Source organism: Drosophila erecta, unplaced genomic scaffold, assembly GCF_003286155.1.
Source record: "Drosophila erecta strain 14021-0224.00,06,07 unplaced genomic scaffold, DereRS2 tig00000000-arrow-pilon, whole genome shotgun sequence".
NCBI lineage: Eukaryota > Metazoa > Arthropoda > Insecta > Diptera > Drosophilidae > Drosophila > Drosophila erecta.
The window spans coordinates 6638248-6652076 of NW_020825194.1; the positions used below are offsets into that span (position 1 = coordinate 6638248).

Here is a 13829-nt window from a genome sequence, read left to right on the forward strand (position 1 = left end):
ACACATGCTCTCACACGTTCGCGCGAACTGCTAAAAATTCAGCTGCAGTGGCAAAAATTGCTACTTAATTATCGCATCCTTTGTGCTACACACATCCCCCTCCCCCTCCCCCTTCGCCATCCATCCTTGGCTCATCCTTGTCGTCAATGTCACGACTGCATGCCGCCGTTTTCCCCTCACTTGGGGTAACTTTACAATTAACTACTAATTGCTCATACGCCACGTTGCCCGGATAGAACAAAGTCAGGTGTGCGTGGCGGCAGCAGTTTTCCTGCCTTTTTCCCCACCCCCTCGTATTTTTCTTGCCACGCCTTTTCCTCTAATTATCCGCGTTGTCACCCACCTGACAGCGTTGTTGTTGTCGCCATCGCTGTCTGGCATTTACTGAATTAAGTTTTAAATTTTTATTAAATGCCTTGGCGCAGTTTTCGTCCCCGGCATTCAGCTACTGTAATTAGTTTTTAATTGCTTTTCAGCAAGAGTAGCGTGAATGCGAGACCCTACGACCCAAACGTAAATAGTTCAGGTCTCTCTTAAGAATTTTCCCATCTCGGCCATTTGCACAACTTTTTACGCGCCATCCAGCTGGGGCAAAGTCAATCAGCAATTGGGTCTGATCCACATCCACATCCACAGCCACATCGACATCAATGCGAGAAAAATGCCATGAAAAATATGCGAATAAAAAATGAAAAAATATCCCCCAGCAGACGGAGGCAGCCGGGATAAAAAGGAAAGTAATCACAAAACTTTCGCAATAAATCTATGAAAAATAATGAAAAACCCAAAGTGCTAGCCGGCATTCTCCCTCACTATTAGGTTTTCAATATTTCACACATATTGTAGGATGTCAATATGGAAATATATAGGTTGCCCAAGAGGTCAGGACGTTAGTAAAACACTCTCAGTTCAGGACCAACAATAGGGACAAGGATTGGTTAGAAATAAGGAAATGCATTGAATTATAATAACAATTATTTGCATATCTATATTTATTATAACTAATATGGCATGGTAATTTTTCTGAACCATTCTGTGTTGTAAAATTAATATTTCATGGTTTAATTAAATGCTGAATAATTTAAACATACAAAAGCATATGCAACAGACTCTTCCTAAATCTGTCACAACACCCAATTTATCAGTTTATTATGCATGCTTACGTTCAATCACTGAAGTCCGTATAAATCAAACCAGAGCTCAAATTCCTATCATATGTACGAGTATACTTGCAATCAAATTATCCTCTGCCAACTTTTGGTATCAGGTAGCTTTAATCACGTAAGGTAAATACTTTACGCCCACAGAGTATCAATCATCAAACATTGTAGCCGAAAAGGTCCTGCACACAAACACAGGCCATGTTCGTTCCAATTTTGGCACACAAGCACGCTGTGCTGCCACCAAACCCAAACTCACCTCATGCAAATTGCAAACACATGTCGAAGGCGCAAAACATTGACAAGCTAAATGAAAAATTTATGAAAACGAAAATGAAACAGCAACATGAGCAGCGAAAATATGTCGCGACCGGCACCAAAAACGAAGTAACCAAAAAGAAAAAAATAAATAAATAAAACATATTTTGCAAAGACGAAATGAAAAAAGGAAAATTTTCGTTTCGTTTACGTGAAACTTCCAACTCATTTCGCCCAAATGACATACCATTTTGTGTGCCAAGTGGCAAATATTTTACATGCCATTCAGGCACACATATTTTGGCACCGAAACAACTCAACAAAATGGAGTTCTGTAGGAAAACCTCCACTACGAACGAGCAGAGCAGCTGGCTCGCCTTTGCAAAATCACTCATACGCAACGTTGCCACCGAGCATTGAACAACTTCAATTGCCGTTTGATGGTTCATTAAAATTTTGCTTGCTGCATTGGCTCGGAGCAATCGAGCACAATAAATCGAGACCAGTTGGTAACCGAGCATTCTGATGCAAAATCTCCAGAGCAGCTCAAAGGTTTCCCATTTCCCAGGGCCACATATGTTAAATTAATGTTTTGCCGCAAGCTTAGATAAATAGCAAAATAAATTAAAGTGTGCAACTTGGGCTGCACCTTAATTGCCGAGTATGCTTGAGACTGGAAAGGATCTTAACCTAAAAAAAAGATTACTCTAGAATAATATTAATGGGATACCTGGCACACGTGCGCCAGTACTTATAATCATTACTTATCCTGAAATGGCAAAACATTAAATGAAGTACGGAGAAAGCAATGCTATACGCTTGTGAAATTCGAAATTGCGCAGATTTTGTTTTGCTTGTAAAAATTTGAATACTCCCTTGTAAATTAATTCCTCTTAGTGTCAAGTGAGTGGCAGTAGTAGAATATTAGTATTACAATCATTTACATTTTTGTTTCAGTTATACTTATGTTGCGATATTTTTTCCCTATAAAGAATGCAGCGCTAAAGTCAGTAATTTCCGAAAGCTTGAGAATATTCCATTACCCTGTACCAAGCGGTATTTTCCTGTCGATGATATGTGGTTGGATACATTTTCATCAGGCTCTTCATGCGTATGACATGCCACTCTGGCAGGTGCTTTTCCTGGCTCGAGCCACGCACATATCTAATTTTACACATTTTCCAAACTCAATTACATTCCAAGAAGTCGCGCCGAGGGATCTGGCAGATATGGGATAATGGGGGCAATGAATGTGGGTTGCCCCTACCAGGTAATTGCTTGCAAATTACACAGTAATACACCCAACCTAAGCCCGGGAAATAAAATCCAGGGAAGACAAAAAGTGCGAACTCCTAACTGCGAAAAACTTTCCGGCACAGCTGTCTGAAGTAAAAAGTCCCCTCTCGTAATGAAATCAAACAAAGACGCCGAATGCGAGCTGACTGCCATAGGGGCAAATCGTCTTAAATTAGCAGCAAAACTCGGCAATTATGCGAGAAGTTGGCCAAAAGCAGTTGCCAACTCCGCAAGGCATTCTCATTCTTATTTTTTTTTTTTTTTGTGCCCCTCTACCTACAGCCAGCAAATGCTAATGACTCGAAGTGCCCGCAGAAAGTCAAAGAAAGAGCTAAGCGAGAGTGGGTGAAAGTCAAGCCACAGGTTGACTGACAAACACATCGACGGCGCCGAGTGGCTGCCGGAAATGGCTGCGTCGAATGGCAGCACAAAATGGCTGTTTGTTTGCTTCCGGTCTAGGCCAAAGACGGCAAACACATTTAGCCACGAAGTGAGGAAACTACCGCCCCGCCGTCGTACATATTTTATGCAAACGAAAAGCAAACTGCCACTCTACTTTACTGCGAAAGGAAAAATTCCCTCTATAGGTGTGCGGTGCACCTCAGTGAGCTTAAAATGAAAAACCGCGTCCTCACCACCTTTCCACTCTTTCCACCTGGGCTGGCCACATTCAAAATGCTTAGTTCATATTAATAATTCATCAAAATTTATGCGAAATAGACAACATTCGCTCCTGCGGTCTAAACCTGGCCAACAGCTGCCATTTTGCGGTCGGTGGGCTGATGAAGTCGACTTTAGCCAGCTGTTTACTACATGTATTTGATATGCATTCTTCGTTGTTTTTATTCTGCTCTTTGTTTACATAACATACAGCTGCTGCAAAATACCATATTTTGCCCAGGATGATGCGCTTGTTCACTCCATTTTTATTTTTTTTTTTTTCCAATTTATTTTCTGCATATAAGCTTGCATTTATAAGCAAGGTTTCGCCTACACTGCTGTGTAAATACAGTAAAAATATGAGTAACTTTAAGGTTATTTTCTACATAAACCAAATCTTTCGAAGTGTAGAATATTATTAGAAGAGATTAAGTTAAAGCAACACTTAAATGAAAATGTTCCGCCCTCACTTTTTATAATTCTGCCTCATAAGCCTCAAATGACGCCAGCAATTATAAAACGTAATTTCGCATTAATCCGATTAAAAAGGAAAAGAAATTGAATTTGAAAGCACCCACCAAAGTCCACGTACAATGCCAGATTTTTCCAATTCACTGAGTGATGCGATTATGCCAGTTAGATACATATTTCCAAATCGAGGCAAGTCTGGTGTCCAAAGTCTATTAGGTTACAACAAATTATTTGATAAATTTAACAATTTGTCTGTCATTGATAAATGCTACGATTTCGAGTTACACTAAAATCTGTTTGCGCCTGTTGTCGAAGAATGTGTTTTCGGGCCGAGGAAGTGTTTCATCGATACTTTCAATTGCATCGCATAAAAGTTGTCCGTCTAGTACATCCTTTTTCGGCAATATTTTTACTTTGTCTGATTGGATTCCTGTTTGTCTACGAATTATGCTATGTTTTGCCGGAAATAACCGATCCCCATGGGATTGGGCACAAATTATGCTGGTGTTTGGGAATTTATACAGTCCTTAACATATTGGGCAACTGGTGCCACGGCTTTATGAGCAATACTTCAGTTGAGGGTTTGCCTCCGGATAGACAGCATCCTGTGACAGGTGAGGCTCACCTGTGGCACTACTGCTCCACCTGCCAAAAGGTGGTGCCACCGAGGTCCTGGCACTGCAGATTGTGCAACGTCTGCATTCTGAAGCGGGATCACCACTGCACCTTCTTTGCCAATTGCGTTGGCCATAACAATCAGAGGTATTTCCTCGCCTTCTTGTTTCACCTCAGTTTTGGCAGTGGACAGGCGCTCGTCTACAATGGCATTTTGAACTGGAAGAATAAAGCCTTTTTGGTATCCGATCCTCTGTTACTAATATACCGGGATCGAACACAAGATACTGATTTCAACTGGAAGTACACCATCGCCAATCTCTTCAAACTGAATTTATTCCTTTTTGTGGTCCCCGTCGGTATGTTCATATTTCAAATGATAATGGTCCATCGGAACAGTACATGCTATGAGATACTCGATCGCAGCTATGATGTTGGTTGGCGAAGAAACATGGATATGGTCCTGGGTAAGCGGCGTTTCTGGATTTTTTTCTCGCCAACGATCGCAAGTCCTCTTCCTACCGATGGCACCCGATGGTGCCAGAAGCAGATAGTGTAAATTCTATTTGTAAAATATTGTATATTATAAAGCAAACAAATTCGAATATATGTGAAAAAACTTATACCAAAACGAGATAGAATGCTATAGTCGAGTTCCCCGACTATCAGATACGCGTTACTCAGCTAGTGGAAGTGCAAACGAGAAATTTCAACATTTTCTGGAATATCGGTAGAAATTGGGGAAAAAGTAATAAAATAAAAAAAACAATTGGAAAATTGGAATGCAATTTTTTTGTAGAGTTTTGCCCCAGAAACATTTAGAGATATGCTACTTCAATATCCGATTAAGAACGATTTAGAACTTCAGCCTTGGGACATTTTTTAATTTCTTGTTGAATTTCTACAACATAACATCAAAAAAATTTAAAAAAAAATAAATTTCCAATTTTGAATGCAGATTTTAAGTAAATTGCGCCAGAAATATTTAGAGGTATTCCACTTAAAAATCCCATAAAGATAAGTTGAGTTATGAAGTTTAGAACTTCAGCCTTTGAACATGCAGAGTTTAAGCAAAGACACTCGAATAATAAGATGCGTAACGGCCATACATTGGTTTAATATTTGTTTAGGAAACATATTTTCTTGTAACCCTATAATTCCCAACTAGTTCTAGTGAAGACTGTAATGGCATGTCTTCTAATTTAGAGTCACAAAATAGTTCAAGTACCGGTGGAGCAGTGAGTGTAGTGTATGTACCGGTGTATGTATGCATGTATGTATGTATGTATGTATGTATGTATGTATGTATGTATGTATGTATAATCTCGAGCTGTAAGTAATTAAATAATAATCTATTATTTTGTCATAATTATCTTAGTGAGTGAAATAGTGAGGTATTTAAAGTGAGCAGTAAAAATTGTCTTGAATAAAGCCTGAAGAATGTTTAACTTATGTTGGAGCACATAGTTATTGCCGCTTTTAATATTTGTTCAGGAAAAATATTTTCTTGTAGCCCTATAATTCCCAACTAGTTCTGGCGCAGACTGTAAGGCATGTCTTCTAATTTGGAGTCAGAAAATATGTCAAGTAATCTCTCTTGTATGTGTAGTGTATGTGTAGTGTATGTGAAGTGTATGTACCGGTGTATGGTATGTATGTTTGCATGCATATATGTTTGTATGTATGTATGTATGTATGTATGTATGTATGTATGTATGTATGTATGTATGTATGTATGTATGTATGTATGTATGTATGTATGTATGTATGTATGTATGTATGTGTGTATGTATGTATGTATGTACATATGTATGTATGTATGTATGTATGTATGTATGTATGTATGTATGTATGTATGTATGTATGTATGTACATATGTATGTATGTATGTATGTATGTATGTATGTATGTATGTACATATGTATGTATGTATGTATGTATGTACATATGTATGTATGTATGTATGTATGAGTAAAGAACTTCAGCCCTGTAGTGTTTCTTTATTTTGTTGAATTTCTTCAACATCATCACATCAGAAAAATTGCAAAAAAAAAAAGATGTAATGCTATAGTCGACTATCCCGACTATCAGATACCTGTTACTCAGCTAGTGGAAGTACGAAAGAGAAACATATTATTCTACGAGTTGGCCTTTCTTCTTCTGTGAAGTGTATGTTTGTAATTCTACATCCTGCAATCAGTCTAAACAACATAAGTTTTCAAAATCCTAAAAGATGTGCTACGTAAATAGTTTTTGCCAATATTTTGCTAATCGCTACCCGAAGAGATTTGTGAAAATAGGTCACCCTCTTTCGGCAATCTTCGTCTTGAGCTGCACAGCGTTCTTCTTCTCTTTGCAGATGTTTTACATTGCGCCCAAAGTGTTTGGCGACTTGGCTTACAAGCTCTACTGGATATTTTCCACCTTCATAACGCACAACATCCTTGGTAACATGATGGCCAGCTATATGACAAGCTCATCAGTGAACACTTTGTCCAAGGATTCCCAATTCCCGTCTCCGGAGGAGGAGCACCTGTGGCACCATTGCGAAATCTGTAAAAAACTCAGCCCTCCACGATCCTGGCACTGTGTTTTGTGCAACACCTGCATTTTGAGGCGCGACCACCACTGCATATTCATCGGCAATTGTATTGGACACAATAATCAGCGATATTTCTTCTGGTTCACATTTTATTCAACGCTCGGCCTACTCGTAAGCTTTGCTACCCTTTATATGTATGTGCTGCAGAATGGCGGGCACTTCAAGAAGCTTTCGTTTTTGATTGTGGATGTAATAAGTTGGATTTTTTACCAACATTATAGTGCCAATACTTTTGAGAACCTAGCGTTCCTCCTCAATATTAGCGCCAGCTTTATGCCTGGCTTTATGCTGGCATATCAAATGCTGATTTTAAGTCAAAACTCTTCGTACTACAACATTTTCGATTGCACCTACGATCTGGGTTTCCAAAAAAACTGCCAGTCTATAATGGGCCAACAAGGACTCTGGACTTTTATATCGCCCTTGCTGAAGAGTCCTTTGCCTCACGACGGTGCACGCTGGCAGATCAAGAAGTCTCACTAAATTAATGGACGTCTCACAATAAATTGTAACGTATTATTAAATATAGGAAAAAAATTTCCAAGCTGTGTGCATTTCAACAAGCCAATCATAACTTATTTTCAACTAAAGTCAAGCTCTGTATCATTATTGTACACAAAATCCTACAATCAAACCATGTGTATCGTAAATGATTGGTGCCGCGAATATGCCAGTCTCTATCCTAAGAAGACCGTGAGCATAGGACATCCTTTGTCAGCGATTTTTCTACTGGTGGGCACGGCTTTCTTCTTCACGCTGCAGGTCTTTTATGTGGCGCCCGATGTTCACGATGGTTTTATGTATAAGTTCTTTGTGGTATCTGCGATTTTTACAACATACAATATCATTGGAAACCTGCTGGCCTGCCACCGTACAAGCTCTGCAGTGAAGAGTCTGCCTAAGGAGCGGCAAGTTCCGGAACCGGGAAAGGAGCACCTGTGGCATTATTGCGATATCTGCCAGAAACTCATGCCACCAAGATCCTGGCACTGTGCACTGTGTAAGTGCTGCATTTTGAAGCGAGACCACCACTGCATCTTCGCAGCCACTTGCATCGGACACAATAATCATCGATATTTCTTCTGGTTTACGTTCTATTTGGCATTTGGAATTTTCATGAGCATGGCCACCTTACTTTGTGATGTGGGTAGGAGCGTTTATCTTTTGCACAGAATGAAGGCTGGCTTAAGTTTCGGTAATACTGAAATAAACTTGAGTTACCGTCGGTACGTGTTCTTGATTCTCAATATATTCGCACTCGGATTTCCCGCCCTCATGCTGAGATTTCAAGTGCAGATCCTAAAGTTCAATTCGACCTACTATCAAATTTCTAGTCGCCTTCACGATCTGGGTTTCCAAAAGAACTGCAAGCTTATCATGGGTCAGCGAGGCCTCTGGACTTTTCTATCCCCCTCGCTGAAGAGTCCTTTGCTGCACGATGGAACCCACTGGCAAATTAAGCAATGCTTCTAAATTAAGAATTATATGTGTACCGAAAAATTCTCCGTAATGCTCAACACGTCATTATCACCAAAACAATAGTTTATAGCCAAAAATTGTATAACATTTTCGAATCATGTGCTTCATATTGGCCTGCACCAACTACTTGGCTCGTCGAAACCCAAAGATGTTCGTCAGAATCTCCCATCCGATCGCAGTACTTTTCGTGATCTTGACCACCTTCTTTTTTGTGGGGCTGCATATGTTTTACGTGGTGCCCCAGTTGTTAGATGTCGCAGGATTGATGTACAAGCTCGACTGGCTACTGGCCATCTTTACAATGTACAATATCTTTGGCAATATGCTGGCCTGTCATATTACAAACACTTCGGTGGAGAGTCTGCCAAAGGATCGGCAATTTCCGGAACCGGGAGAGGAGCACCTATGGCACTACTGCGATATTTGCCAAAAACTGATGCCTCCAAGATCCTGGCACTGCATTTTGTGCAAGTGCTGCATTCTGAAGCGGGACCACCACTGCATTTTCACTGCCACTTGCATTGGGCACAATAATCAGAGATACTTTTTCTGGTTCACTTTCTTTATGGCCTTGGGAACTGGCGCGGCCTGGGCCATCCATTTCATTGCTACCCTGCAGTACTTCAGCTTTTCGGATCTGATATCCTCGGATTTTCATAGGGATAACTTACCTCCATATTGGCTTGTCTTCACCCTAATACTCAATAGTTACATACTTGCAGCCCCTCTATCTTCGATGCTTCTGCAAATATCGGTACTTATACTTAATGGCACTTTGCACGACTTTAACAGTGATACCTACGATTTGGGCTTATGGGAGAATTTCAAAATGATTGTCGGCAAACAAGTCTTTTGGACATTCCTCTCACCCACCGTTAAGAGTCCTTTGCTCCACGATGGTACCCAATGGAATGAAAAACAGTCTGACATCATCAAGCATTAAAAAGGTTTTGAAACTTACTTACGCCACTTACCATTGTAGTGGCGTATTAATAATATTAAAACTTGCAAAACTGTTAGATGATCTATCAGCCTTTTATATTCTGATCATAGTGTTCAGCAGCATTCACTAAAATTACAGTTTTTTCTTATATCCAATGGATGAAAATTTCCATTATCAAAATTTGGCATCATGCAATCAGTGGATCAAGTCGAGACCATCAGCATCCCAAGACGCGTTAAGGGCACCAAATCCTGGGCAGATATCTTCGCAGTTTCATTAAATGTCTGCATTATCCTGTTCTTCTACATGTTCGATGCTTTGTACGTAATGCCACAGTTTTTGGGATTCTTTGGACAGTCGGTTCATTTTCTGTTGACCACTTGGATTGTCTACAACATTCTGGGAAACCTAAGGCTTTGCACCAAGACGTTGACCACTGTGGACTCTTTGCCGCCTAAAATGCAGCAGCCGATGAAAGGTGAGGAGCATCTGTGGCACTATTGCAACATATGCCAGAGGACAGTGCCGCCAAGGTCCTGGCACTGCGATACCTGTAATGCGTGCATTCTGAAGCGGGATCACCACTGCAATTTTGTGGGCAACTGCGTGGGACACAATAATCAGCGATACTTCATATGGTTCTCATTTTACGCGGCCATCGGCAGCGGAGTGGCCTTATTTGATAACTTCTTGTTGGCCCATAAGCACGGTATTGGACTTTTCGATTTAGTCGCAGCCAATTTGATAATTTATAATGCGATTATAAATCCTGGCGCACAAGACTTTACGGTTTTCTGTCGAATAATCAGTGTCTTAAGTGTCAACATATTTGCCGTTGTGTTTCCAGCAGCTCTGTTTTGCACTCAAATTGTGACGGTGCACAAAAACTCGGTAATGCACGATTATTCGGATCGAACCTACGATCTTGGAATCAAGAATAACTTGGCTCTGGTCCTCGGCAGCCGTCGATTGTGGACTTTCCTATCGCCAAATATCAAAAGTCCACTGCCCCACAATGGCACACAATGGAAATCGCAGCCGTCTAGTCGGATTTAGATATCATCTATCTATTCATGTCCATTGATATAATATTGTGTATTACCATGCCACGCAATCGAGTCTTTCACTTCATTTAATTTTGCTAATTGCCATGGAAAGCCGGTGGTGGTTGTGGGCAGGGATCTGCCACGTGTCCAAGTTCATCTGCTGTCAAAAGTTATTTTTGGCAGATTTTCCAGGAATATTCTGGGTAATTGGCATCTGGCGCAAGGTAGTATTTGTGGCTAAATAAAGAATTCTGCGCTTAAAAACAAACGTGAGATTATATCTATGTTATGAAACTGAATGTAGACGAAAAACAACTTCACTGCGCATGGAAAAATAAAATCAAATTGCCCAGATAGGAGTCCTTAACTCGAACTTTAAACTCTCTACATTTGCATAAATCTTCGCTGAGAAGTACATACATCCTGCCCATCGAAATCAACCTCAAATCTGTCCATGGCTTGTGACACCTTCTGCCGCAAGTCGAAAACACTTGTCAAGTGTCGGAAAATGCCGAAGTCCGTTTTGAAAAATGAAAGCGGCTACAACAACAGCTCGGTATAGACAATTCATGGGTGCCCAGGGGGCTGTGGAAATGGGAGAATTAATGACGGCGCATGCCAGTGACAAGCCCCAAAACATGGAATCAAAGTCCATGAGTGGGCGTTTCCGTGTTTCGGTGCATGAAAAATGTTCGAGGTGCGAAATCTGCTGCGAGGTCTAAACAACATAATTGCCAAATAAAAAAGTCGCCGCCGGCTCAAACCGCCTGACCATTAATCAAAACTGGCTGAAAAATGAGGAAAACCATTCGAGAGGTGCCATGGAATGGAACCATGGAGCCAGATGCCCTCGGCCTTCGGTAAGCGGCATTCCCGCCCGGTCCACTGAGAAATGGCATTGTCAACACTTTTTGGCCAATCGGAAAGGGCGGAGATTCGCCGTCAGCGACATTTGTTCCGGCAATCGCTTATTGCGACGGTCATATCAAAGTCCTCGATTCCGTTTCTCATTCCCACTCGCCTCCGCCGGACAACTGATGTCTGATGACCTCTGATTCCTGATTGCAGCGCACTCAATTGGGCGACTTCCTCCAAAAGAAAAAAGGGTAGGAGAGAAATAACAGCTGATACGTGTGCCTGGCCTTAAAGATCTAACCAAGACCGCAAAGCAGTTCACCACACACAAATCTGGAGTCCAGTAATCATACGCCGCATTGTCTTCGCATCGAGAGTGGGAATTTCAGCAGAGGAGCCTGTCCTGGCATCTGTTGTGGATATCTGAATGTGCCGTCAACCAGGTCCATGGAATACGTTGGCATGTCAGCAGGCGGAATGGGCTCAGATATTCGATGTGGGTTTGGGCAACTTTAACTGCGGGCCCAGCTCCAACGGAGACATGGAACTAAGTCCTTTTGGTCCTCAGACACAGATAGCAACCACTGCCAGAAGCCGGGTCTGCTAACTGGTTGGCCGCCTGTATCTGTTTCTCAGCCCAAACTCTGCTTCGTCCTGTGTGCAGGACTAAAACTTACCGCTAGGCATTTGCCAGCAACGTGCGAGTGCTCAAAGGACAAAGGGGTTTTTGCGGGCAGGGGTAAGAGGAGCCGGAATGACACAGGATCATGGGGGTCATTGTAATCATAACGGCGGCTCCCCTTGCAAGAGATGACTTCCCCAATGTCCGCAAAAGAGGCGCCAAATTAGTCATATTCCGTAACGGGTTCCTGCTGGCTTAAAGCACACGCTGTATAAGCAATTCTAAACAATTTCATATGGAAATTAAATCATTTCAGCCCTGACCAGTAACAATTTTAATCCCAAATTCCCAGCTTCTTTGGCAATCCAGCGAAAGCAATCGAGTGAAGCGGTTTTTTTCGGCAGATTTTCACAAAGAATTTTCTCTGCTCGCCGAGCAGCTGACTTCGCTGCTGCTGCTCTGCCAGGGAACTGATTTTTCTCTGCTTTTCCGCTGCTTTTCCTCTGCTTTTCCGCTGCTTTTCCTCTGCTTTTCCTCTGCCTTTGGATGATGGACAAATGGCATTGCCAAGTGAGCAACTAAGCAGCGACAGTTTTTATGATTTTTCGGTTTCGGCGCGTTTTCCTTTTGTTTGTTTGGCAATTATTTCCCCTGACGGGAAAAGTGGACTCTAATGTTACTGTTGCCATCTCTTTCGCTGCTGCCTTTTATGTTAACTCACCCCAATTTTCCGCTGTGCTACAATTGTCGCAATCTTTGTTATTTCTGGATGGGGAAATTCATTCGAATGAGTTTGTCATATTTTCTTTGAAATTCGAGAACTTCTTTGGTGGCATTTGCAACATTTGCATACATTTCATGTGGCTTGCACTTAGTTTCATGTACATTCATATATGTATGTATATGTTTCAGTGTTTCTCTGGGTCTTTGGGTAATTTCATTTGCACGAAGTGCCTCACCTTTTGCCGTATTCAGTATTTCTTGGCTTTATTTGCATTTTCCCGTGCCGTGACCCCTTGATATTATTCCTACCACCCATTTATTTGCCCGGCACTTCACACGATGCCACTTTTCCATTTCCCATTTCGCATTTTCCTCATCCCTTTTGCCACCACCCACCCCTCGCACGTACGCACATTCAGTTTCCCACCCCCCTTTCTTGCTCCTCTTTGCGGTCATTTAACTGATGTTTCTATCTCGTCCAGGCTTCCTTTGTCTCCGTCTCGCTTACTCCATAGCGCCATCTCGCTTGCTCCTGGCCTGCGGCCTTTGCCAGGCAGCAAACGGCAAATGCTGAAATCGTGCGAAAAATTAAATAAATGACCAGCTCGATTTGCCCATTCCCATTTTGATCGGGTTCGCCTTTATTTCCATCTTATTTATGGCTTTAATGTGCTATAATTCTGCATTGATTTCCATTTACCTTTTAAATTTATAGCCCAAGGGCACCTGAGCAGCGTTAGCCGCTTGAATATTTGATATTTTCTTTAAGTAGGGTATCAATCGAGGCTTGGCCCCATTTCATTTATGGCATTATTGGCCAAACTTCAAGAGCAGCTGAATAATGAATTGGATTTGGCTTATTTGAGGTGAAAGGTATCAGAAATTCGATAGTTTGCAGTTCTCCAAATATACAATATAGCCCTTTTCCTTATCCCTTCGCACTTTTCAAGCATCTCGTTTTGCATTCAGCGGCAAATTGGCCAACAGCCTTGCAGCTTGTAGTCCGAAATTGCCTTTCATAGCGTCAATTCCATCAGCAATTTCCGCGCCAATTAAAAAATTGTTGCAACTGCCCGTTTTCGTCTTCTGGCCCTTGGCA

General features: G+C 41.6%; 5 protein-coding genes across 5 annotated transcripts; all 5 read left to right on the plus strand.

Annotated features, from left to right (window-relative positions):
- Positions 1 to 4038: 4038 nt before the first annotated feature.
- LOC6554285 (probable palmitoyltransferase ZDHHC24) lies at positions 4039 to 5063 on the plus strand. The gene has a single exon (XM_001981717.2). It carries the CDS (start codon positions 4111 to 4113, stop codon positions 5017 to 5019), a length of 909 nt encoding a protein of 302 aa, XP_001981753.1. The 5' UTR covers positions 4039 to 4110; the 3' UTR covers positions 5020 to 5063.
- Positions 5064 to 6641: 1578 nt separating this feature from the next.
- Positions 6642 to 7630, plus strand: LOC6554286 (probable palmitoyltransferase ZDHHC24). Its single transcript, XM_001981718.3, has one exon. The coding sequence runs from the start codon at positions 6694 to 6696 to the stop codon at positions 7543 to 7545; it is 852 nt and encodes a 283-aa protein (XP_001981754.1). The 5' UTR covers positions 6642 to 6693; the 3' UTR covers positions 7546 to 7630.
- A 26-nt stretch (positions 7631 to 7656) lies between these two features.
- LOC6554287 (probable palmitoyltransferase ZDHHC24) lies at positions 7657 to 8640 on the plus strand. Its single transcript, XM_001981719.3, has one exon. It carries the CDS (start codon positions 7699 to 7701, stop codon positions 8533 to 8535), a length of 837 nt encoding a protein of 278 aa, XP_001981755.1. The 5' UTR covers positions 7657 to 7698; the 3' UTR covers positions 8536 to 8640.
- LOC6554288 (probable protein S-acyltransferase 12) lies at positions 8639 to 9502 on the plus strand. The gene has a single exon (XM_001981720.2). The coding sequence runs from the start codon at positions 8639 to 8641 to the stop codon at positions 9482 to 9484; it is 846 nt and encodes a 281-aa protein (XP_001981756.1). The 3' UTR covers positions 9485 to 9502.
- A 35-nt stretch (positions 9503 to 9537) lies between these two features.
- LOC6554289 (probable palmitoyltransferase ZDHHC24) lies at positions 9538 to 10621 on the plus strand. The gene has a single exon (XM_001981721.3). It carries the CDS (start codon positions 9674 to 9676, stop codon positions 10538 to 10540), a length of 867 nt encoding a protein of 288 aa, XP_001981757.3. The 5' UTR covers positions 9538 to 9673; the 3' UTR covers positions 10541 to 10621.
- Positions 10622 to 13829: the final 3208 nt, after the last annotated feature.

Bases quoted from the DNA above. Each gene is read 5' to 3' on its own strand.
- LOC6554287 (XM_001981719.3), top strand. From the start codon at position 7,699: ATGTGTATCGTAAATGATTGGTGCCGCGAATATGCCAGTCTCTATCCT.
- LOC6554285 (XM_001981717.2), top strand. From the start codon at position 4,111: ATGCTACGATTTCGAGTTACACTAAAATCTGTTTGCGCCTGTTGTCGA.
- LOC6554289 (XM_001981721.3), top strand. From the start codon at position 9,674: ATGCAATCAGTGGATCAAGTCGAGACCATCAGCATCCCAAGACGCGTT.
- LOC6554288 (XM_001981720.2), top strand. From the start codon at position 8,639: ATGTGCTTCATATTGGCCTGCACCAACTACTTGGCTCGTCGAAACCCA.
- LOC6554286 (XM_001981718.3), top strand. From the start codon at position 6,694: ATGTGCTACGTAAATAGTTTTTGCCAATATTTTGCTAATCGCTACCCG.